The 25806-nt window shown below is 44.6% G+C and overlaps 4 protein-coding genes across 5 annotated transcripts; 3 read left to right on the top strand and 1 right to left on the bottom strand.

Annotated features, from left to right (window-relative positions):
* Nucleotides 1-139: 139 nt before the first annotated feature.
* On the top strand, nt 140-3713 carry LOC311139877 (ADP-ribosylation factor 4). The gene is made up of 6 exons (XM_084174868.1): nt 140-331; nt 1088-1168; nt 2010-2119; nt 2326-2397; nt 2721-2846; nt 3027-3713. Exons 1-6 carry the CDS (start codon nt 265-267, stop codon nt 3111-3113), a joined length of 543 nt encoding a protein of 180 aa, XP_084030994.1. The 5' UTR covers nt 140-264; the 3' UTR covers nt 3114-3713.
* Nucleotides 3714-4473: 760 nt separating this feature from the next.
* LOC311139878 (ragulator complex protein LAMTOR4) lies at nt 4474-6893 on the bottom strand. Its single transcript, XM_084174869.1, has 4 exons — nt 6646-6893; nt 6403-6486; nt 6154-6271; nt 4474-6045 (listed from the first exon to the last, which is right to left on the bottom strand). Exons 1-4 carry the CDS (start codon nt 6646-6648, stop codon nt 5948-5950), a joined length of 303 nt encoding a protein of 100 aa, XP_084030995.1. The 5' UTR covers nt 6649-6893; the 3' UTR covers nt 4474-5947.
* A 69-nt stretch (nt 6894-6962) lies between these two features.
* On the top strand, nt 6963-8694 carry LOC311139612 (V-type proton ATPase subunit F). Its single transcript, XM_084174523.1, has 2 exons — nt 6963-7208; nt 7664-8694. Exons 1-2 carry the CDS (start codon nt 7051-7053, stop codon nt 7863-7865), a joined length of 360 nt encoding a protein of 119 aa, XP_084030649.1. The 5' UTR covers nt 6963-7050; the 3' UTR covers nt 7866-8694.
* Nucleotides 8695-9200: 506 nt separating this feature from the next.
* Nucleotides 9201-12730, top strand: LOC311139490 (uncharacterized protein). 2 transcript variants are annotated; one of them, XR_014614089.1, is made up of 5 exons: nt 9201-9383; nt 10757-10813; nt 10922-10966; nt 11116-12159; nt 12471-12730. XR_014614089.1 is itself a non-coding variant. In XM_084174373.1 (4 exons), exons 1-4 carry the CDS (start codon nt 9295-9297, stop codon nt 11228-11230), a joined length of 306 nt encoding a protein of 101 aa, XP_084030499.1. In that variant the 5' UTR covers nt 9212-9294; the 3' UTR covers nt 11231-12730. The 2 variants fall into 2 exon arrangements, 1 of the variants encoding a protein (XP_084030499.1); XM_084174373.1 differs by having other exon boundaries at nt 9212-9383; nt 11116-12730.
* The last annotated feature ends 13076 nt before the right edge of the window (nt 12731-25806 follow it).

The raw sequence follows: 25806 nt of genomic DNA, 5'->3' as shown, positions 1-25806 counted from the left end.
TACTTCTGTGCACATTTTGATACTATACACTATATACATTGTACAATGAAAAGCTCAATAAACGATAGCTACATTGTGCAAAATGAAGGAGCGAGTCTGTGAATAAAGTTATGTGAAAGCGCTGACGTCATTTATTCCGCGTTGGCCTGGACGTGGCATCTGAGAAGACTGCGAAAGGAAAGCTGCACCCACTCTCTCTGTCTGGTTACAATAAACAGCTTTTGTTTTCTATTTTATTATCGTCACGCGGAGTTCTTTCACAACATGGGGCTAACAATTTCGTCGATATTTTCTAGGCTTTTTGGCAAAAAACAGATGAGGATACTTATGGGTGAGCAATCCTCTTATCAACCTGGCCAAGGAACTAGGTGGCTGCTAGCTAACGTTAGCTACCTAGTCGGAGGGAGTTGCCATATCAGGGATGTACTTTGCTTTTTGTAAAAATATTAGTTATAGTAAACTACCTGTTCACCTGTCTTGCCATATGTCTTGTAACGTAAACATTACTCGTTTGAGAGCAATCGGAGTAAAAACAGACTAGCTAGGATAACACTCCGTCTTAGGCGGAAGATGGCTAGCTATTTGTGATATTGCACAATATTTACTGGTAGTTCGTTCACTTAATACCAACGAATGGCTTAGCTACGTCATATCTCAGGTCTGTACAAGTTTGTAGTTGTAGTTAACTTTTTATAATGGGTCTCTAGCTTTCAATACAAAGTATCTAGACCCATGTCCATCACTCTTACCATAGCTTTTCCAGACTACTTCCAGATTTTGGGGTTGTGGATGCTGCTCCTAATTTGAGTTGAAGGCACAGTTGTTACCCTATATATTTGTATACGTTGTCCAAATCATTGCAGTTTGACAGCTGATAATGGGAAACTAGGCACCCCCTCTGTTAGCTGTCAGAGGTGACACAGAGACAGACCTGTCTTGTAATAGCTACCTATCTCTTTTCAGTTACAGTACAATATGTTTGTCTTGCTTTTTTGATTTTTTTTTATTTTTTTGTATGGAAAATAAGTAACCTATCTGGGTTTATTATGATTGGGAAGTTTGTTGACAGTACTCTTTTCTTCTGTAGTTGGTTTGGATGCTGCTGGAAAGACCACTATTCTCTATAAACTGAAGCTGGGGGAGATTGTAACCACTATTCCAACCATTGGTAAGAACATCTCTGGCTATGATCAGAGCCAAAGATTGATAGATCTCTAGCGTACACAACCATACACAAAACATGGGCCCTCTCAGCTCCTGGCACTGTCTTTAAAAGCATCTCCTCAGTAATCTGAAATGGGGGAGTTGCTTTCTCATGGAGCTTGTGGGCAAATTAAGATTTATTTTGATGTCTTGTTCTGGTGACTGACTTAGCATGACACACACATACACTGAGACCAATCTTTGATGTGTCACCATGGTAATCAAGTCCAATTGTTCAGGGATGTTGGCCTACCCTGTTTAATGTTAATGGAAATTGACAATAAGGTCCACACACAATTCAGTCTGTCAAATTTCAGAAAAATATATTTATTGGGACATGACAGTGAGGGATAGAACTGGAGCTAAATGGTTTTTAAGCATTGCATGACAATTGTTCTGGGACAAAGAACAGTAGATGGCTGCAATGCCTCCATGCTCCAGAGCTGTTAGTGCTTGCTGGGTGAGGGGGCTCTTTTTATGGAGCAGATTGGTTGATAAGTGTCTAAACTCCTAGACAAAATAAGTAGGGAAAAAAATAATGGTTTGTCCCACCTGAGATCAGATGGACAGAATAGGGTAACATTTCCATCATTTTTCATTTTCAACTTGAGCTACACAGGCAGTACTTTACTCCTATTGCAAATTGGTTTTAATTAGCCTATAATTTATACAGAACCTTATTTCTACCATAGTGATCTAGATCGGAGCTGTTTATGCTGGTAGAGGTCAGACTTGTGATTCTGGATCTAGTCTCGGTGTGAATTCCTGTTGCTGATGCTCTCTCTCGCTCTTCGGTGACTGAGTAGGTTTTAACGTGGAGACTGTTGAGTACAAGAACATTTGCTTCACCGTGTGGGATGTGGGCGGTCAGGACAAGATCCGCCCCCTCTGGAGGCACTACTTCCAGAACACACAGGTATGACACACACCTGTGACATCAGTGATGTCATCATAGCATATCTTTGAGATCTTAATTCAACTATACAAATAGTGCTAGAATCAATAGGTGTCAGAATGGTCCCTGTCAAAAGGACTCTTGTTTATCTAAAAAGCTAGGTTAATATGTACAGTAGACAAAATACATAACAACAGTAGCCTGACCTTTGAACCTTGACCTCACAGGGCCTTATCTTCGTAGTGGACAGCAACGACAGAGAGAGAGTAGCAGAGTCGGCAGAGGAGCTGTCTAAAATGGTAAGTGTTGCATACATGTCTAATTATAAGATACTGTTGTTTTTGGTCAAGGTACAGTATGCTTTTTGTGTTGGCATTTACAGTATTTCTGTGAAAAGGATCCTAAAACTGAGCTCATGGTTGACATGGGCAAATAAATAGTAATTCAATAGTAAATAATGGTGTTATTTATATAGTTGCCATTGTGACTGTGATCATTCATCTGTGTTGACACACACAGCCTTTTGTGGCCTATGGTTTCCCATTGACCGCTTGCATAAATGTTTTCCCTCCCCTTGTTCTCCCTACCAATTTCTCTCATTTATTTATCTCTCTCTTTACAGCTGCAGGAGGATGAGTTGAGGGAGGCAGTGTTGCTGGTGTTTGCAAACAAACAGGACCTGCCCAACGCTATGGCAGTGAGCGACCTCACAGACAAACTGGGCCTGCAGAGCTTGCGCAGCAGAGTTGTGAGTATCTCTCTCTTTCTCACACACACACTTGAACTTCCAAAGAGTTGTACAGTAAAATGTATTTCTGACCAGATAAACATGTAGTCCATGTAATATACATTGTGGCTATGCAGAGTTATTCATAAGTATGACATTACTGGCTTTTATTTACTGCAACTCATGTCGCTCTCCTTCCAGTGGCATGTCCAGGCTACCTGTGCTACCCAGGGCACTGGGCTATACGAAGGACTGGACTGGCTATCCAACGAGCTGTCGAAACGCTAAAGAATGGAGAAATCGCAGGACCGGAGTGAACAAGAGATCTGAACACGCGAGCGAGAGTAGAAGGGGCGCAGGCTGAGCATTTCATCAATGGAAAAAAACTGCAACTTTTTAAATTATCAGTGTGTTTGTCTGGTAGAACTTGCAGTTATGGACTTTGCAATCAGTTCCTGTTCTGAAACCTTTTTTCATCATTCTTCCCTTTTATTCCCATTATTGTCATACCTGTAGATGTTTCTTAGACTGTTTATATCTTTATGCCACCCAACTTCCTCAACAGTAAAATTGTTTTAAGTTGCATGTTTAAAAAACAACATAACAACAAATAGATTCACATGATGGTTGTGTGCTGAAATTGATCGTTGTGGAATGGAACGGTGGGCCAATAGGTTTTGTTGGGTGGGCATTTTGATACCTGGAGTTTGTATGGGATCGGGGGGGTTTGGGTGCAAAACCCCTCTGGCCTCCCCTGACTGAGTCATTCCAGAGAGCTGAACCTGAAGGCCAGTTCCATTCCTAAACAATGTGAAGAGTGCAGGACCTTCAGTCATTTCAATGGCCATTATGATGCAATAAAATATGTTTTCCTTTTTCTTTTCTTAACTCTTAAAACATTGTCAGTTCTCTTTTCTGAGTGGGCGAGGTGGGACATAGTTGGTCATGAAGGAATGGAGAATCTTGAGATGCGGCCATGGTTCAAATAGTTGGGGATGTTTCTTAGCCTAAACAAGCTGTTCAGTTTTAGTTTGTACATTTTAAGCAAAGAGAGTGGATTCTTTAATTAGGTTTATCAAAACCGGATACTTTATGAAAAGTGAATTGCATCTTGCAGAAAAAAATTGTGTAGTTAGGAAAGTAAGCTGCTTTAAAGTGCTTAGAAAAACAGTTCCATGCCCATGTCTTTACATTCCCTTCAGAAGTGCTCCCACTTAATCTTCAGATTAAAATCCTACTTAGATATTCATTGTTTACATTATGACTTGCTTTAAAGCTGCAATATGTAACTTTTTGGGCGACCTAACCAAATTCAGTTATAGAGCTCATTCATCGAATGCAAGTCTAAAAAGCAGTAGATTTGTTCTATGTGCGCTATTTCTATGCTTCCCCTTCCATTTAGTTTTTTGCATCTTTTACTCTCGGTTTTGTACAACAGCTTCAAACAACTGAAAAAATATTTAGTTTAGATGCTACAATGATTCTCTACACTATACTTGTGTTTTGTCACAAACTGAAATTTGGCAAACTATTAGAATTTTAGCAACCAGGAAATGGCAGAACGATTTCAGCATAGTGCAACTTTAAAAAGGCATTTATAAACAAGTTCAAAGCATGTGGATGTTTATAAGCAAAGCTTTCTTTGAGATAGTCAAACCAAGGTATTTTATTTAGAGAAGGCCCAAAATCTTCCAGACAATTTAACATGCAAAGACAATAGCTCACGATAAAACAGTCATTGCATGTGTATATTCATTAGTACTGATAGCAACATTGCACACTCATGACACTTAGTACAGGTTAGAAAAAAACCAGCACAGAGTTACCCTAACAATATCAACTTCCATCAAGCCACATTCAATAGGGCACGACATTAATACATATAAATGTATTAAGAAGAACAGACATGCCTCTGACATGTTGAGTATTTAAAGATATCAGCTCTATCCATGGTATTTATATCTGCAACATTCAGTATGTTAAACAAAACCCTGCTGGGTTGTTGGGGAGCATTCAAACTAAATAGCAAGTGCACAGATAATATAAACTGAATAGATTGAATTCCAGTCTACCTGCCACACACAAACCGACACTTCATTACCATCACATACTGTAGGGACTAATAGACCACAGCACTTTTCTGTTCCATTTCTCATTGCAACCAAAGTTACCAATTAAGATTACACATGCAGTTTGATATGCCTATTTTGGCCCATTCAATGTGAACTCTTCAATATCTATACTGAACAAAAATATAAACTTTACATGAGCTGAAATAAAAGATCGTCATACATTTTCCATACGCACAAAAAGCTTATTTCTCTAAAATTTTGTGCACAAATGTGTTTATATCCCTGTTAGTGAGCATTTCTCCTTTGCCAAGATAATCCATCCACCTGACAGGTGTGGCATATCAAGAAGCTGATTAAATAGCGTGATCATTACACAGGTGCACCTTATGCTGGGGACAATAAAAGGCCTCTCTAAAATGTGGAGTTATGTCACAACTGGATGCCACAGATGTCTCCAGTTTTGAGGGAGCCTGCAATTGGCAGGCTGACTGCAGGAATGTCCAACATAGCTGTTGCCAGATAATTTAATGTTAATTTCTCTACCAACGTCGTTTTAGAGAATTTGGCAGTACATCCAACCGGCCTCACAACCACAGACCACGTCAGCCCAGAACCTCCACATCCAGCTTCTTCACCTGCGGGATCGTCTGAGTAGGGGGATGGGGGGTGCTGAGGAGTATTTGTCTGTAATAAAGCCCTTTTTTAGGGAAAAACTAATTCTGATTGGCTGGGCCTGGCTCCCCAGTAGGTGAACCTGGCTCCCAAGTGGGTGGGCCTATGCCCTCCCAGGCCGCACTCATGTGAAATCCATAGATTAGGGCCTAATTTATTTCAATTGACTGATTTACTTCTATGAACTTTAACTCAGTAAAATCTTTGAAATTGTTGCATATATATTTTTGTTCAATATAACTTAATTTGTGCTTTCTTCTGAAACCTTATAGAACTAGGAATGGAACAGTTCAGTGGATTACGGAGTCCCTGTCCTGTGTGAGTGCGTGGATTGGAGTGGTTTCCCTCGTCCTCCCAACCCATCTCCACTACACGCTTCTACACCACCACAGGTTCCCTCTGGTTGTTCTGACGTTTCACCACAAACACCTTCTGACCAGACACGGTCACTGTGTACACATAGTCCTCGAGCATGACTGTGAAGAAAGAGAACACAGGGAGGTCTGGTTAGAGCGGTATGTTGGGAGCAGCAATACTGTGTTTGCGACTGACCCCATGTCCCAGGTGTGTGTTGTCTGACTTACCTGACATGCGTTTGAAGGGTGGCTCAGCAGCACCCTGCAGTCTGAAGCGACACGCGGTCCGCACCATCTGCATTATGACCCCAGCTGTGTGCTCGTCATTCTCCAGTTCCCCCGCAGACTGAGAGAGGGGGGTAACAGGGAGTCAGTTGGGAATGAGATGGAGTTTAGGATAGGCGTGCTACAACCTGGGCTTTATCTAAGCTGCTAACAGGGCAGGACATATAGGTACGCATGTTTGTGTGAACATACCGCCAATACGCCATCCTCACTGATCACCAAATACCCCAGTTGATCAGGGATCCTCTCCAGACCCTGTGTTAGAGCGCTAGTAGTCTAAAACACAAACAAATGACATGCATGGACACATGTTAGGATCTGTGTGAGAGATACAATTCTCTGCCACCACAAACTGTTTAAGGCGCAAAGGAAATTAACTTTGCATCAACTCTGCTTTTGTGAATAGTAAAGCAGAATATAATAGTTTATACTTGCCATTTTCACTTGTTTTGCCAGTTGAGGAAGCCCATCTGCTGTGTTTCCTCTCTTTTTTCACGTGACTTCATCAGCTGATGTGACGTCACGTCATTCCGATATAAAATAATTTTATCCTTTGTGAGGCATAAAACCAAAACCACTACTTATTTTATAAAACAATTTAAAGCTCTTCAATGTATTGCATTATCATTGAGAGACAGTAATTTTTTTCCTGCTCGCCATTTCATGATTTCTTTATTTTATATAGACCAGCAGATGGCGTTATCTGCGTTTTGTGACAGCTGACATCTCGAGCGCTCACCAAAAGCGGAAGTACTGGTCAGCTGACAGCTTCGTAATTCAGAGAAGAAACAAATTCCAGTCATCGCTTGTTTTTGCTGTTTTATCTTGTATAATTGAATAATGGCTGGGCGAGGTAAATTAATTGCCGTCATTGGTGATGAAGATACGTGTACCGGATTCCTACTCGGTGGCATTGGCGAGCTGAATAAAAATCGTAAACCGAATTTCTTGGTGGTCGAGAAGGAGACAAGCATCGCAGAGATAGAGGAGACCTTCAAGTAAGTTATAGCTAGCTATGTACCTAATTTTGAGATCGAAGATAAATACCTAAAAGCAGACGAATTGTGAGCTTGTTTTCACACAGGGTGAAGACGTCGAAAATTATCTGTGCTACACCAAACAGTACCTAACCTGTAATTCCCAGTATAATGGATACCATTTTATTTTATTTTTTGTGGGGGGGGGGGGGTGTTTGGGGGGTGTTAAATCACATTATTTGGTGTTACAATCTGTAGGTAGGTGGTATCGTGATATCTGTATTCCATTAGGCCTAGTTATGTGATTTGAATCATAACACCTTGAAATACTACTAGTGTCTCTTTCAATCCATATACATTACTGCTGGGCAACATACCTTGTTGTTTGGTGTTTACAGGCCTGCACTGTAATGTTCAGTCGTAGTCTCTCTAACTTACTTACTTCTGTCATCCCCCCCCCCCCCCCCTCCCCCCAGGAGTTTCCTGACCCGCAATGACATTGGAATCATCCTGATCAACCAGTTCATAGCAGAGATGATCCGTCATGCCATCGACCAGCACATGGAGTCCATCCCTGCAGTGCTGGAGATCCCCTCCAAGGAGCACCCGTACGACGCCTCCAAGGACTCCATCCTACGCAGGGCTAAGGGCATGTTCTCCGCTGAGGACTTCAGATAAACACACAACACGTACCCAAAGATGCAAGGCCATGGTCTGGGCAGGGACAGAGATGGAGGAGGGGGACTTTGGAGACTGTCATGATCCTAAATGTGTTATCTTGTGTAATGCCATGGAAGGCTGTAAAGTATGAATTGGCCTGATGGCAGTTTCATGTGTTATCCATATTGACTGAGTCCATATGTGGTCCCTACAGTCCCACTCTCATCTCTTGCCAGGGTCCTGCTCCATCCACCTGGCAATGCACTTTCTCCAGACCCAATGTTGAATTGTTTGTTGTAATATTTAGTTTATCATTCCTTTGCCTGGAACATTATGGTATTACTATTCATTGACCACATTGATGGTTGAATTGTTTTGTTGTCTATGCCTTTCCGGGTTATTCATGTTGTATTACGCAGGTACTGTATCTTGTAGTGGTCTCATCCAGTCTGTTTTTCAAATGCTTGCTTCATTTTGTCATAACCTTGGGGAGAGTATGCTTTCATAAGAAATCTCAGCAAAGAATTGTGGATAGTCATTTTTCAGAGCATGCATGTGACAATGACTGTGTTTTAACTTCACATTTGTAATTTATGGAAACATGCCCTATGTGTATCTTTAAAAAAACGGTAAAGTAGCATTTCATAATCTGGTGAAATGTATCCTGTGGATTGGAGAATAATATTGTACATCTCATCAACAGAAAATCCACACAAAAAAATTCACAGCTTGAAAAAACGATATGTTGAGCGCTGCAAAATGACTATCTGTCGTAATGTATTGCGATTGTGACAGTTTTAACTTATACCTGTAAAATAATAGAAAATAAATTATTCTATCCAACCTGTCCTGTGTAAGTTATTAATGATAGTGTCAAGTCCAGCACAACTGTCTTAAATGTTTGATATTAGAAGACAATCGCACTTCACAAAGCCAAATTTGTTTAACAACTCACTGCATAGTTTAGGCAGAAGTGAAGTACTTCCCAGCATCTCTGCCAGTGGCAGCCAAGGACAAGCTCACAAGCTTCAATCACTGGAAAAAAAATGAAAAAAACCTTAAAGCCCAGTGTATGACAATAAATCAGACTCAGAGTGGTTCCCATGATTAAAGCCTGACCCTGAGACTGACCCTGACTTATTACAGTATGTGAGGGCCTGCACACACGGATGCTGTGAACCAACTGGCAAATATTTGAACAACCTTGAGACGGGCCTCATCATTCTTCTTGCTGGACGTGTGTCCTTCAATTCTCTCCCATGTTCTTCAGTGAACCAGGGACAAACACCAACACACAAACACAGCTCTGTTCTACTAACTGCACTTTATAAAGATATGGAAGGTTGGCCAAGAGCTCAGTAGGCTATATAAGAGGTTCTCCCAGAATTAACCTGTCTCTGGACGCTGGGGATTTTTTCACGGACCTAACAGCCCTTACGGAGAACAGATGATTCCTGCCTGGTCTCTCGGTGTCATCCTCCTGGGCTACGTCTTTGGATTCCCAGTCCCCTTCAACAGCACTCAGAACGATACGAGGTAAGACATCTATCTACCTGTGAAAATTAGAGGTTGTATGGATGAATGGATGGATGGATAGAGATGTGACCTGTGAGGCATGTGCATTTTCTTTCCTCTATACAATATGAATATGAGACTTTTCCTCAACTCAACGACACAGTGGACAACGCTACAGAGTGAGTGTTGGGTTCTAGTACTAACAACTAATAAGAGTTTGACTAAATGTGAGAATAGTGAGACCAACAGACTGCTTTGCTCTTTCCGACCCTTTATGTCAAATGACACAGTCGAATGAAACAGAGATTCCCTTCCCTTTTCAGTGAGTACATTTATGGGTCTATATTTGTATAGTGTTGAAACCAAATGTTGTAAACCATTTAGAAGAAAGAACAGCTACGTTGCATCTCATGTTGGGCGACAGGTAGCCTAGTGGTTAGAGAGGCGAGCCAGTTTGAATCCCAGGTCTCAAATCCTAGATGCCATTGCCTACCATTGTGCCCTTAACCCCCCACAACAGCTCCCCGGGCGCCCAGTGTTGCAGCTCTCCGCACCTCTCCAAAATCATGTATGTGTGTCTTTCGGAGGGGTTGGGTTAAAAGTGGAAGTACATTTTCGGTTGTGTAATTTACCAATAAAGTGATCTTAATGTCTTGTTCTATCATTACAGAATGATACTTCCTATCGAGAATATGAGTCCATTATTGTAGGTCAGCTCTTCAAACTCCCCTTGTCCCCTGAGGGCCAAACAGATTTACTTTATCTGTGTAAAGACTATTGATTCACGATTGATTCATTTAAATCTTGTTTTCCACATGAAGCTGTGTAAACACTATTGACTAGCGATTTACTCTTTTCTATCTTGTTTTACCAGATGTGAAAGAACAAGTTTTGATTGATTGACAGACATTTTTCTAAAATATCTAATCTTTTTTCTTTTTTAAATGTACGCAAGTACAATGCGATTGAATGATTTGACTGAGCACACAAGCCTGTGTGTGTGTCCAACGGTTGTGTATGTGTCCAAATGTTGTGTGTGTGTCCAACAGCACTATTGCATATACATAACCATAATTGTTTCTTTAGCAGCAGCGACACGGTCATTGCTGCATGTCTGACCACCCAGCAGGACCCACTAGAGACCTCTAACCTGATACTCCCCTCCTTTCAATACAGAGGCAGTGTGTCTCTCTGCTACCTTCCCACCTGTATGAACTCTAATCTGGCGTCAGCCCTGCAGAAAGACCAAAGACCCCCACGGGATAGGCAGAAAATGACACTGACACAACACAGCTTAAATCGGCACACAGCTTTTTAATAACACGTTTTATCACATTGGTTGCAGCTTTTTACAAACTAGGAGTTCAACTCTGTTGTTGCTCTTTTGCCAACAGGCCTGAGGAGCCAATGCAGAGTTGGAACGAGACAGATAGCAACTCAACATTACCTATGTGAGTTCTCTTATACTATTATTATAAACAGGCATTTACCCTTTATTTTAGCACATGTTCCAATATGTCATTAATAATTAATTTCCCCTCTACTGCACATGGACACAGGTACAATGGTCCTCTGTGCCTTAAAATTGAAAGAAAACTTCCAGTGTAAGTATGTGTATTCAGTCACTCATCATACATTTGATCAGTAGGTGGCGCTTTATCTCTAAAGGAGGGAAGACAAAAAGCATTACTAAACTGTACATCGTTGAAGTGAAATCAATGTTTCCTCTGTCCTTCTTGGCAACTGTTTTTAGGCGCTGCGTGGTGAGTCTCTGTGCCCTAAATAATCTAGGACATGAACTGAACCGGGGCGGGGACGAGAGCGCAGGCAGTGCAACCAGAGACCCACATGGCAACGGCAAGAGATGAGTGGAAGAGCAGTGGAGGAAGATGAGAAAATGTGTGATGTGGGGCCTCATACAGGAGCTGCTGGCTGTGCTCTATTTCTCTGAAACCATTACTTTTCTTTGCCTGCTTTCCTTTGTCACCACTGATCTGGAAGGACAAGAGGATTGAGAGAAACGTTGAAATATTGTAGTCACTACACCTGCATATTGCTTATGTGCACCACTTGGTGATGGAGGAGAGGACACAATAGGAGAGTAGTTGTACAGAGTGTAATTTGTGTGTAGTAAACTTAACAAGTTGCTATTTATTAAAGACAGATTAATAATTTGATGATCCACTTTTAATAAAGAAAATTATCAAATATTTGTCATTGTGTGACGCAGGACTGGCTCCAGGCATAAGTGACATTTAGGGCCCCCCTAAATGAATACACAAGATGCAAGTTCGAAATGTGATTGTGCCGTCACTCAATTAGCCATGTCAGCTAACCATTTTTAGATTGGTAAATTAGTCTAGCCAGGTATCTAAACTTGTAGTAATCATGGCTGAATACCGACCGGGCACGCAGGGCACGTGGCCAGGGGCCTGACCTCCAGGGGGACCCCATTGATTAGTCACTCTCGCTCAGATATCATTAACATGGCATAAACTCTGCAAAAAGGTGGGTGAAAAACGAGGGATGAAACTGCCACAAATCAACGAACATCAACGTGAAGCCAAACCGGTGAAAACGCTGACCAGAGAAGGGGCGCAGGTCAAAAGTAGAGATGCGAAGGTCCTTATCGATGTGATGCGGACGGTTTTGGGAGAGACTCGGGATGTGCTATATGATGGCTTTTCGGACGAGGAGACTGGACGCTACAAATACCTCCTCATTAGGAAGCGCAAGGATCCTGAGGTCAAGTCCCTCTACCCTATAACCAGCAACTGGCAGTATGGATGGGGTCTGGGTAAAAAAAATAAAAAAATCTTATTTTAAATTATTAGGCTTAATTGTTGATTAACCAATTAAACAGGCATTCTAGCAACATGATAAAACCACTCATCATGGATTTGGAATGTTTAAATGTTTTCTACTTTGAAATAGCCAAAATGAAATGGCACAGCACATGCAATGGGGCATACAGTAGAAAAACTACTCAGGGGGTGACATCATGGTCCTGCCCAGCTTTTATATCTACTACATTCCATGTCTTATCTCCGGTTGTCATGGTAACTGTCCCTGCTCTGTTCCCCTCTGAATGCCGGTGACATGAACAAGGCCTACATCCCAATGTACGCACTCAACGCCATTGTGAAAGAGAGCTTCTTCCGCAAGAACGGCATCTTCCCTCACGCCGCCACCTCAGACACCGTGGCGTGATGGTGCCCACCGGATCACACAGGACCCAACTGACAATACAGACACACCACCAACACCTGCACTGGTTTTATTGTGTATTCATCCTATTTTGTGAAGACGAAAATCGTCTAAGCTGCTAAATAGAATGTGTAAAATAAAAGCATGGTTTTGGAAACTTGTGCCACTGGAGTTTGAGATGGATATTGCCAGGTTGGCCAACGTGCCCTCCACATGCCCCTCCCCCCTTTCAACACACACTGTCTAAATGATAAGTAACTAAATTATTAATGTGAAGTCATCCACCAGACACTCAGACCTTTGCCCCTGTTGGCTATGAGGCTATGGCCTAATGTCATTAATCATTCACCTGCTAGATTAATATCATATTAAGTCCTGCTTTTCACAAATGGGCAGATCAGCTTACTTTTACCTGGCTGCCACAGGTGGGCAAGGAGAGTTGGTCTGCAGTCAGGGATGAGTGAACCAATGCTGAGCCCAGACAATAGAGTGGATTCTGTTACAGTTGGCTACTCTGGTAACAGGGAGAGGGATTGATGGCCAGACACTGGCCCTGAGGTAAGGGGGCATGCCATGGTCCCGTGTAGCTCAGTTGGTAGAGCATGGCGTTTGCAACGCCGGGGTTGTGGGTTCGATTCCCACGGGGGGCCAGTATGAAAAAATGTATGCACTCAGTAACTGGAAGTCGCTCTGGATAAGAGTGTTTGCTAAATGACTAAAATATAAAAAATATATGCCCACCAGCCCCCTTACCTCCCATCTCTCTAATTAGAGGGATGAAAATGTATCGCCTCACCACAGTTTGATAGGTAGTAGACTATTCTGATGTGTCTAACATACAACATAACAATGAGCTTTCTCTTCTCCTTACAGAATTCTATTGCTGCCTGTTCAAACTACTAAGTCAGTGAGCCCCAGTAAAGCTCATGCTGTGAGTCTATTAGTATAGTTACCACAAGGGGGAGCCCACATCTCACAATAGACAGAGCTGTGAGCATGATGACATGATATGGCAGCTCAGTCAAAAGCCGCTCTGAAATTACATGAATGATCATTCAAAGCAATGTACTGTAACCCAAGGGACAAAGGCTGGCATTTATGTGAAATGTAACTACCCTAATTTAGTATAATAAAAAAATAAATATCTACAAAGTATCTACTTATGTCAGTCAAAGACTCTACTTGAATCACAGCATTGACCACCAGACAACAACACAGGGGCGAATGACCTCCAGAGAGTGCCACTGTTTTTTCATAGACGGATCAATGGCAATACTCTATTGTAACACAGAGCATTAGTGTAGATATTGTCCAAAAAATGTGAGACGTGCCATGGCAATTCACTGCATTGGCACTTTAGCTATCAAACAAATTGGAAATGACAGGCTCCTCTTTTTCTTAGTCTGATGATGCTCTCTCTCTCTTGTCACAGGGCCCCATCAGAACAGCAGGCTGTGCTCTGTCAGATAAATGGCTCTCATTACCCACCCAGACACTCCCACTGAGAGACAGCATTAGCACAGGCAGCCAAATGTCACCAAAGCCAGATTCCGAAGCATAGAAATATACTAAACAAAAATATAAACGCAACATGTAAAGTGTTGGTCCCATGTTTCATTAGCTGAAATAAAAGATCCCAGAAATTATCCATACGCACAAAAAGCTTATTTCTCTAAATTTTTTGGCAAACATTTGTTTACATCCCTGTTAGTGAGCATTTCTCCTTTGCCAAGATAATCCATACACCTGGCAGGTGTGGCATATCAAGAAGCTGATTAAACAGCATGATCATTACACAGGTTCACCTTGTGCTGGGGACAATAAAAGGCTATTCTAAAATGTGAAGTTGTGTCACAAAACACAATACCACAGATGTCTCAAGTTTTGAGGGAGTGTGCAATTGGCATGCTGACTGCAGGAATGTCCACCAGAGCTGTTGCCAGAGATTTGAATGTTTGTTTCTCTACCAACGTCGTTTTAGAGAATTTGGCAGTACGTCCAACCGGCCTCACAACCGCAGACCACGTGTAACCACGCCAGCCCAGGACCTCCACATCCGGCTTCTTCACCTGCTGAGGCATATTTCTGTCTGTAATAAAGCCCTTTTGTGGAGAAAAACTCATTTTGATTGGCTGGGCCTGGCTCCCCAGTGGATGGGCCTAGCTCCCAAGTGGGTGGGCCTATGACCTCTCAGGCCCACCAATGGCTGCGCCCCTGCCCAGTCATGTGAAATCCATAGATTATGGCCTAAGGAATTTATTTCAATTGACTGATTTCCTTATATGAACTGTAACTCAGTCAAATCTTTGAAATTGTTGCATGTGTCATGATTTAACTGGATTTGAACCCAAATGCAGACAACTACACCAAGCCAGAGAAGGTTTAACAGGTTTATTTACAATGTTCAATTAGTCCAGGTTTCCAATAATAGGGGAAGAGCAAGTCCAGGTTACAGGGAGGGTAACAGATCCAGGTCAGGGCAGGTGTGGTACCGTAATGTCCTAGTGTCCGTGGTGAGTCCAAAAGGGAGGTCCGGTAGTGGAAAGCAGGATGGTGGTGGCAGGAGTGAAGCGGAGGCAGGAGTCAGGTTCCAATAATCTGTGGCACAGGAGAAAAGTAAATAGAACAGGCCAAAAACACAAAGAGCGAAAACAAACAGGTTGAGTCGACAGCGAGACTAACATGGTCGTCTTGACTATGATCTGACGATGAGTGGCAAGTTTGACCGGGTCTTAAAGGCTGAGGTGATTATGGTGAATGAGCTGCAGCTGGAACCCTGACTCCCGCACACCAGACTTCACTCCTGCAATCAAGGACAGACAGAGGGGAGGGGGAGAGCAGAGAGAGAGCTACCTAGCAGCAGTAGGCCTAACAGTACCCCCCCCCCCCCCCTCTACGGACGCCACCTGGCGGCCGACAGGGTTTATCAGGATGTAACCTATGAAACTCACGGACCAGAGCAGGATCCACAATGAAGCTCCTGGGCACCCAGGAACGTTCCTCAGGACCATAACCCTCCCAATCCACCAGGTACTGGAAACCACGACCCCGGCGGCGAACATCCAGAAGTCGCCGGACAGTGTAGACCGGACCCCCACCCACGATCCTGGGCGGAGGAGGGGGACGAGAGGGCGGGCACAGAGGGCTAACCGACACAGGCTTAATCTGGGAAACATGAAAGGTGGAATGAACCCCTAGGGAGGCAGGAAGCTGTAGCTTAACCGCGCAGGGGTTAACAATAGACAGTATCTTGAACGGTCCTATAAAACGAGGCGCCATCTTCTTAGACTCCACTTTCAATGGAAGGTCACGTGACTTAAGCCATACCTCTTGACCAGGAGAGTAACCGGGAGCCTGGGACCGGTGACGGTTGGCTTGCCTCTGCATGTACGCCGAAGCTCGGGACAGAGCTACCCTGGCCTTCCTCCAGACCTTGAAGCAGCGGCGCATGTGGGACTGCACCGAGGGTACCGCCAGTTCCCTCTCTTGAGAAGGGAACAGGGGAGGTTGATAACCCAGAGCACACAGAAAGGGAGACAAACCAGAGGAAGCGTTAGTCAAGGTGTTATGAGCATATTCCACCCAGGGGAGCATGGAGCTCCATGACCCAGGGTTAGACCCTGTGACACAGCGGAGAGCGGTCTCCATCTCCTGGTTCGCTCTCTCGGCTTGCCCGTTGGTCTGGGGGTGATATCCAGAGGACAGGCTGGATGTGATGCCCAAAGCTTTACAGAAAGCTTTCCATACCTGGGAGACAAACTGGGGACCCCTGTCAGAGACAATATCCGTGGGTAGACCATGAGAGCGGAACACATGTTCAACCAAAATATCAGCCGTCTCTCTGGCAGTGGGCAGTTTAGGTAGGGCCAAAAAATGAGCGAACTTAGAAAAACGATCAATCACAGTAAGAATGACAGTCTTTCCAGACGAGGGGGGAAGTCCAGTGACAAAATCCATAGCAATGTGCGACCAGGGCCGGCTGGGTATAGGTAGAGGTCGTAGATGACCAGCGCTGGCCTGGGTGGAGTTCTTACTTCGTGCACATACCGTACAAGCAGCAATGAAGGCTCGAGTGTCCGCCTCCATCGTGGGCCACCAGAACTTCCGTCGCACAAAGTCAAGGGTCCGCGAAACTCCAGGGTGACAGGTAAGGGGAGACGAGTGAGCCCACTGAAGTACCTGGGAGCGAGCAGACTCAGGGACAAACAACCGGTTAGGAGGACCCCTCCCAGGGTCAGCTTGATGATGTTGAGCCTGTCTAACAATCCCGTCGATGTCACATGTGATGGCCGCAATACTGCAGGTAGGAGGCAAGATGGGTTCAGGGTTACTACCAGTATCAACAGCCGAATGAACACGAGACAGGGCGTCAGGCTTGACGTTGCGTGACCCAGGACGGTAAGACAGAGAAAAATTGAATCTCCCAAAAAATAGTGCCCACCTGGCTTGACGGGGGTTGAGCTGCTTCGCTGACTGGATGTAAGCCAGATTCTTATGATCTGTCCAAACGATGAAGGGTTGTTCCGCCCCCTCCAACCAATGTCGCCACTCCTCGAGAGCCAGCTTAACGGCAAGCAGTTCACGATTGCCAACATCATAATTCCTCTCTGCCTGAGAAAGTTTCCTTGAAAGAAAAGCACAGGGATTCAGTTTGTTATCTTCAGGAGAACGTTGTGACAACACCGCACCTACCCCAGTGTCGGATGCATCCACCTCCACGACAAACTGGCGGTCGGGGTCCGGCTGCATCAGAATGGGAGCCGAGGCGAAGCGATGTTTCAGTTCTTCGAACGCTGATTCGGCCCCTTCATTCCAAGCGAACGGTCGTGAGATGGAGGTGAGAGCGGTGAGTGGCGCCGCAATGCGGCTGTAGTCCTTGATGAACCTCCTGTAGAAGTTCGCAAACCCCAGGAATCGTTGAAGTTGTTTGCGGGTGGAGGGGGCTGGCCAGTCCGTGACAGCAGAGATATATAATAATATATAATATGCCATTTAGCAGACGCTTTTATCCAAAGCGACTTACAGTCATCTTAGCTGGGTCCATCCGCAACTCCCCCTGAGCTATGATGTAACCCAAAAAAGAGGTCTCAGACACATGAAATTCACATTTCTCCATCTTCACAAACAGTTTGTTCTCCAACAACCTTTGCAACACCTGGCGCACATGCAGTTCATGTTCCTGGGAGGACTCTGAGAAAATCAAGATATCATCCAGATAGACAAAAACAAACCGATTCAACATGTCCCGAAGGACATCATTGACTAGTGCCTGAAAAACAGCAGGGGCATTGGACAACCCAAAAGGCATAACTAGATACTCAAAATGTCCCAAGGGTGTGTTGAAGGCAGTCTTCCATTCATCACCTTTACGAATGCGCACCAGGTGATACGCATTTCGTAGATCCAGTTTGGTAAAGATAGTTGCACCATGAAGGAGGGGAAAAGCAGAATTAATTAATGGCAGATAATATTTGTTCTTAATGGTGATGTTGTTAAGTCCACGGAAATCAATACAGGGTCTGAGGGTCATCCTTCTTAGCAACAAAAAAGAATCCCGCTCCTACAGGTGACGAGGAAGGACGAATAATACCTGCCGCCAAGGAGTCCCGAATGTAGTTCTCCATAGCCTCCGTCTCCGGGCGGGAGAGATTGTACAGGCGACTGCTGGGGAGCGGGGCTCCTGGCTGGAGGTCAATGGCGCAGTCGTAAGGCCGGTGAGGACGAAGAGAAGTAGCTCTGTGTTTGCAGAAAACGGATGCCAGGTCATGATACACGTCAGGGACAGCAGAAAGATCCATGGACTCCAGTGGAGGTTGAGGCACAGTGCTGGCAGGGGTCTGAGCAGAACACAAACAATTCACATGACAAAATGTGCTCCATGAAACAATTCTACCTGTCACCCAATCAATGTGTGGATTGTGTCTTATGAGCCAGGGGATACCAAGGACCAGGGGGGTCTGTGGGCAGTCGATTATATGGAATTGAATGTTCTCCTGATGATTACCCGACACTCTGAGACAAACAGGAACAGTCTGATGAGTAATACGGGTCAACAATTGTCCATTTAGACCCTTAGCCTGCAGCGGACAGTCCATAGGAACAGTCTCCAAATCCATTTGTTGAGCCCACTCTCTATCCAAAAAGCTTTCATCGGCACCAGAGTCAACCAGCGCACTAACAGAGAAATTCTGGGACTGCCACTGGAGGGATGCCTGGAGCAGAATGCGGGGAGAAGAGGAAGAATCCGCTGCTCGGCTCACCAAAACTTCTCCCAATAATGATGAGCCGGCCCTTTTCCCGGACGAACTGGGCAGGAAGGAACGAAATGACCAGCTTCTCCACAATACAGGCAGACCCGAGCCTGAATACGACGTGCACGCTCCTCTGAGGACAACCGTGCACGACCCACCTCCATGGCTTTGGGTTCAGTGCTCCTCGTATCGACTCGGGAAGACACGGCTTTCTCCGTAGGGAAGATGCGGGGAGGAGTTTGTTGACGACAGACAGGTTGCTTGGAACTAACACTCCTCTCCCGGCGGCGCTCCCGAATCCGATTATCCAACCTGATGGTGAGTGAAATAAGATTATCCAGCGTAGGCGATTCATCATATGACACCAATTCATCTTTTAAAGTCTCAGACAAAGCATTGATGAACACTCCTTGTAATGCCTCGTCATTCCAACCACTCACTGCCGCTAAAGTCCGAAACTCCACTGCCATCTCCGCCACACTGCGAGCACCCTGCCGAAGAGAAAACAACCGTTTCGCAGCCTCCTTGCCACGTACGGGGTGGTCAAAAACCTTCCTCATCTCAGTGGTGAAGGCAACGTAAGCGTTGCAAATGTCCGACTGACTCTCCCAGACCGCGGATCCCCAGGCACGAGCGGAACCGCTAGTAGAGTTGATAAGGTAGGCAATACGGGCTCTTTCTGAGGCGTAGGTGAGGGGCTGTTGTTCAAACACTAACGAGCATTGAGTCAAAAAATCACCACAGGTTCCCATGTTCCCGTCATAGCGCTCTGGAGCAGGAACAAAAGGCTCTCTGATCTGGGCTGAAGGGGTAGGAAAAACAGGTGGAGCAGGAAAAGGAGCAGTTTGTATGCCATGCCCGAGGGGTGCATTATTAACTTGGGTAGTAAGGGCAGACACTTGATTGGTGAGTAATTGAACCTGATTAAGCAGCACCTGACTGTTCTCAGCAATAGTCTTAAACAGGGTATCATGTTGGCCAAGTAAAATGCCCTGATTGGCTATGGCAGTCCGAATTTGAGTGCACTCTGGGGTGGTATCCGAGCTACTGTCTGCTGGGTTCATGTTGGTCAGATCATACTGTCATGATTTAACTGGATTTGAACCCAAATGCAGACAACTACACCAAGCCAGAGAAGGTTTAACAGGTTTATTTACAATGTTCAATTAGTCCAGGTTTCCAATAATAGGGGAAGAGCAAGTCCAGGTTACAGGGAGGGTAACAGATCCAGGTCAGGGCAGGTGTGGTACCGTAATGTCCTAGTGTCCGTGGTGAGTCCAAAAGGGAGGTCCGGTAGTGGAAAGCAGGATGGTGGTGGCAGGAGTGAAGCGGAGGCAGGAGTCAGGTTCCAATAATCTGTGGCACAGGAGAAAAGTAAATAGAACAGGCCAAAAACACAAAGAGCGAAAACAAACAGGTTGAGTCGACAGCGAGACTAACATGGTCGTCTTGACTATGATCTGACGATGAGTGGCAAGTTTGACCGGGTCTTAAAGGCTGAGGTGATTATGGTGAATGAGCTGCAGCTGGAACCCTGACTCCCGCACACCAGACTTCACTCCTGCAATCAAGGACAGACAGAGGGGAGGGGGAGAGCAGAGAGAGAGCTACCTAGCAGCAGTAGGCCTAACAGCATGTTGCATTTATATTTTTGTTTAGTATATCATTACTAGAATGGTCAAATTGACTTGAATGAGGATCCCCATGTTAGTAATTATATTTATATGGCAGAGGAGCCTCCGTACACTTGGCTATTAGCAGTGCGTCACCTAGTCGCATCTCCCATTGACCTCGCTGTGACCTCCAAGTGGAGAGTTTCCCAGACAGTGATGGAGCGAATGTGTCACTCAGAGGAAGGAACGAAAGTGCATAAGTGTTTCCAGGACACTGGCAATGTTTCAGGCTTCTTAGAAGCTTGTAGATGATTATTGTCCCAATCAGTGAGTGAATCAGCTTGTCGTTTTCGATGACAGTTACCCCCATATCCTGAAGTGACAAGAAAGAGTCATTGTGATGAGGGGGTGTTTAGAATCAATATTGGAGCCAAATTGGCTAAATTGGAGGAGCCACAGAACTGATTGCTCATTTGTAAGGGTGGGAGGGGTATAGAAGGTCCCCATATGGCTTCTTCCAAGTTCACAGGGGAGAAAATGTAGCCTAATGTAAACTGTATGAAGGCTGGCGTGTGGTTTGGTTTCCCAGTCCACCTCAATCCACAGCAGGTTTCCATGGTGAGGTGAAGTCACAACAAAGTGGATTAAGCCTCTTACTGTATTGCTGCTACGGAGCTCTAGACCTGTTCAGAAGTTTCTGGAGTAAAGATCTTGTACTGTTATTGCTCTTTTTCTAATGACTGATTCATCAAATGTTACAATGTGAAACAAAAAGGAACTGCAGTGGGTGCTATTGATTCTAGTTTTCTCAGATGATGCAATTTTGCCTTAACCTGAGACATCTGGATCAGTGGTTGAATAGAGCTCCTTGCCAATCAAATTAAATAACCAATATCTTCCTGGTCGATGGCCTATTACTTGATAACATTTTCAAAATTGGTCCTGGATTATTTTTGATTGTTTCATAGATAAGACATTCACATCTCTAGTTCCTCCTGGAACACTTCCACAACACAACAGCACTAATTAAAAAATAAAACAATCTCTTTGAGACTCCAAAGGGATATTTACAAAAGTTTCAACCATCCACTTCTATCAATAGGGATGCATATCTGCAATCCAAAATAGTTACGGGCAAATTACACCAGTGCCTCTGTAATCTCTTGAGTGTTAGGTTATTTATCACCCCCTTCCATCACTCACACACACACACACACACACCATCTCCCTTAAGTAGTCCCTATAGAAGGCTCTAATATGGCCTCATAGAGAGTTCTAATCAGACAGTTTCTCCCCCGGTTGCAATCAGTCATCACCCCTCTTAATCCTCTCTAGCTTGACTCATGGTGTGTCATCCTATCCTGTGACTTACTGCTGCCATCTTCATCTATAACAGGAGGTCAACCCTGCCACGCTTCTCCCACCCACATCTGGCACATCACATATATTTTTTGTTTTTATGGGTGTGTGTGTGTGCATGAGATTGTGTGTGTGTGTGTGTGTTCCTGTGTGTGTGTGTGTGTGTGTGTGTGTGTGTGTGTGTGTGTGTGTGTGTGTGTGTGTGTGTGTGTGTGTGCCCGTGTGTTTTATGTGTGTTTTGCAATAGAGACAAACTGCACACTTGTCAGTTGAGTGATGAAAGGTCTGTCATCCTAACCCAGGCAGAACTGATCTCTGGCACGGTTAAATGATTCACACCTCCATCTATGACCATTATCACCTGCCCTTTCACCATTGGACAGATTATGTCTATACTGGCTCTATACTGGTCTCCAATTGGGTAGAAAACGAAGATGGAAGATCGCTCCATATATGGCGCATTGGGAGTTTAATGAGTCAGAGTAGACTGTAAAAATGTTTAGTTAATGGTTACATATCGGCCCGCCAGCCTTCATTCTTCATATGAAGTGGGTTTTAATGCGAGACCACCATCACCCTACTCAGTGTCCGCCAGCGTTTAATGGAGAGGAATAATCTCTTACACGTATGAGTGATTCTGAATAAAATCGCCAAAGGTTAGCCAACCTTGGTCTGCTGAAAACTTTGCTTATGACCCTTTTACGCAGAAACCCTTCTGTCCTGAAACCCTAAGTACCTGACTCTGTTTAAACTATAGGCAGATGAATTACTCATGCTTACGCGCCGTGAACGCTGTATGGCTAGACAGGACACGCATGGTTAAGTCTTCCTAAATTATCAAGTATCTTAACCCTTTTTCTTTTCATTCCCTCTCGCTTCCTTTTGTCCATACTTCATTCTGGTTCAGTCTCAAAGAGATGAGGTTGTCACTACCAACTTTGCTGAAAAGGTTACTTTTCAGTGCTTCATCTCTCTTCGTCTCTCGCTCTTCTAAAAGTTTCCAGTTGTCCCTAATGGTTTTTGTTTCCTCTCTCTCTCTCTCTCTCTCTCTCTCTCTCTCTGATGTATGAGGATGACTGTGATCTCTTTGCCCAGTGTTCGGGGAGCGTATTTTTACTTTTATATTTGGGTAAAAACAACACCTGCCGTTTCACCTGCAGATATCAGTCCTGCCAACAGTTTACTTCCCCAAAGTCATAACCGTCCAACTGTACCACATGGTGCGTGAAACAAAGTGGTCCAAAAATAATCCCATACCATTCCAAGTCTCGCAGCGATAACAGAATGTGTTATTCTGTCTATGTTCTTAGCCCCTATATCCACTGTTTACTTTAATACTTCTATCAGTAAAAAGACCAATCCAATCCCGGAGACAAGAAAACACAATCCATGACATTCCATTCCATTTCTCGTGTTGTTCGTATACGTATCAGTGCATCAGAGAGAGGGAGAGGGTTAACTGATTGGGAATGCAATCACTCCACGCTGCTGCTAGCTGATTAGATGATTATACCGTAGACTGGGCTGCTCTTTGAGCAATCAAACATGGCAGGGAGAGACACAGAAGCAGGTGTGTGTCACAGCTCTTTGTCTAGGCATGTGTGGCTGATGCAGGGTGAACACAGGGATGGAATACTGAAACAAAAGCCCAGGGAGGAGAGAGAGAGAGAGAGAGAGAGAGAGAGAGAGAGAGAGAGAGAGAGAGAGAGAGAGAGAGAGAGAGAGAGAGAGAGAGAGAGAGAGAGAGAGAGAGAGAGAGAGACGCAGAGAGACAGAGAGAGAGACGCAGAGAGACCGAGAGAGAGATGCAGAGAGAGAGAGAGCGAGAGAGAGAGAGAGAGAGAGAGGCAGAGAGAGAAATAGAGAGGCCTTCTGTTCCAGGAGATCCTGTCCAACTGGCGACTCAGTGGTGCGTTGGGGACAGCGCTTCAACTTTTTTTACGCTGCCATGAACACAAACACACACCCACTCATAATAGCACACAATAAGCATTAAGCACACAAAAGTCACAACACATGCACGCGCACACACCAGTGGAGGCTGCTGAGGGGAGAACGGCTCATAATAATGGCCTGAATGGAACAAATGGAATGGCATCAAACACCTGGAAACCATGTGTTTGATGTATTTGATACCATTCCATTGATTCCGCTACAGTCATTACCACGAGCCCGTTCTCCCCAATTAAGGTGCCACCAACCTCCTGTGGCACACACGCACACAAACACACAAACATCGGGCCATTTAGTTAGCGTGCTGTCGAACCTGATCAGTTTTAATGGCTGACACGATGGGGGGTTGCTTGTACACTCACATCACTCACAGCTAAATAGATTGGCTTGGGGGAGCGATTGACAGGCACAAGCACCTCTTTATGGGTTTGTCAATATTACAACTGTTTGGAAGAGGGCTAATGGACGGAGCAGGCAGGGCGGGGGGGTGGTTCCAGGCTGCCCTAAATGGACCATGGAAATCATTGCTCCATGATATATACATTGTTACATATATAGGAGATTTATCTTCTACTGTCCCAGTCGATAAGCAACAGGGTCTCACTAGTGTCCCCTGTGGTAGAGTAAGGAGTTGCACTATTGCACAAATACAGTATATTACACCACCTTTTCTGAAATCCGGTCCTCGAGGTAAGAAAGAGTACTGATTTTCATTCTTCTTCTCTAGTCAGGGCCTGATTTAGTCCTGGGACACCCGGTGAGCGGACTGTCTGGTAGTGTGAAGCGATAAAGCTATTAAACAACTAATTGACTGAAGTCGGTTCAATTACTTAAATTCCATTTGGTTCTGGGTTTTTTGTGAGGCCAACGTGCCATTTCTCAGGAGAGAAATCAAGTCAAGAACCTTGTGGGACGCTGGGCTGAAGGGAGTTTTCATAAAGCAAATATTCAACCTAGTTCAGTGCAGAAACATGTTTAGTACCGTATTTTCCGCACTATAAGGCGCACCGGATTATAAGGAGCACCTTCAATGACTGGTTTATTTTAGAACTGTTTTCATATATAGGGCGCACCGGATTATAAGGCGCATAGAATAGAAAATAGTCAAACGATTGACTGGGGTTGCGTTATGCATCCACTAGATGGAGCTGTGCTAAAGGGAATGTCAACAAACAGTCAGATAAAGTCAAACTTTATTAACATTTACATTTTACATTTTAGTCATTTAGCAGACACTCTTATCCAGAGCGATTTACAGTTAGTGCATACATTCTTTTTTATACCCCCGTGGGAATTGAACCCACAGCCCTGGTGTTGCAAACACCATGCTCTACCAACTGAGCTACATCCCTGCCGGCAATTCCCTCCCCTACCCTGGACGACGCTGGGCCAATTGTGCGCCGCCCCATGGGTCTCCCGGTCGCGGCCAGCTACGACAGAGCCTGGATTAAGCGTTCTGACAACTCCGTTCACTCCCATGGTAACGTTGTTCAAACGTTAATGTGCATATTAACAATATCTCCCAGCCTTGCTCACTCTTCTCCCAAACGTGGAGGGGAACTTTTCCCTGATTCAGTAAACACGTAGTAAAAGAAACAGTCTGATACCACTAAATCAAACGTTAGTGCATAACTCAACATTGTTCAGTTACGTATAACACGTAAAGCTCACTTTTTCAGTTCATTCCCCATCCACGAATCCCTCGAATTCTTCTTCTTCAGTGTCCGAATTGAACAGTTGGGCGACTACGGCATCCAACCTGCCCGGCTCCCTCTCGTCATTATCCGAGTCAGTGTCGCTGCTGTTGCCTGGCAGTTTAGAGATTATTCCTGCCTTCGTGAAAGCTTGGACCACAGTTGAGACTGATATATCAGCCCATTGATTCATTAATGTTGAATTCTCTCGCTGCTGCTCTATTCCCATATTCTACTGCGTGACCGACAGCCTTGAGCTTGAACTCTGCGTCGTAAGCGTGTCTCTTGAAAGCTGCCATTTTGGGGTCTTTATACACAGACAAGTGGTGTGGGACTGTGAGTAAGCACAGTACCAGTGTTTACTGAC

The sequence above is a fragment of the Coregonus lavaretus genome, assembly GCF_964263955.1.
Source record: "Coregonus lavaretus genome assembly, chromosome: 13".
Lineage (NCBI taxonomy): Eukaryota > Metazoa > Chordata > Actinopteri > Salmoniformes > Salmonidae > Coregonus > Coregonus lavaretus.
The sequence above is the reverse complement of the archived record's forward strand: the minus strand, read 5'-3'. Positions and strand labels throughout refer to the sequence as shown.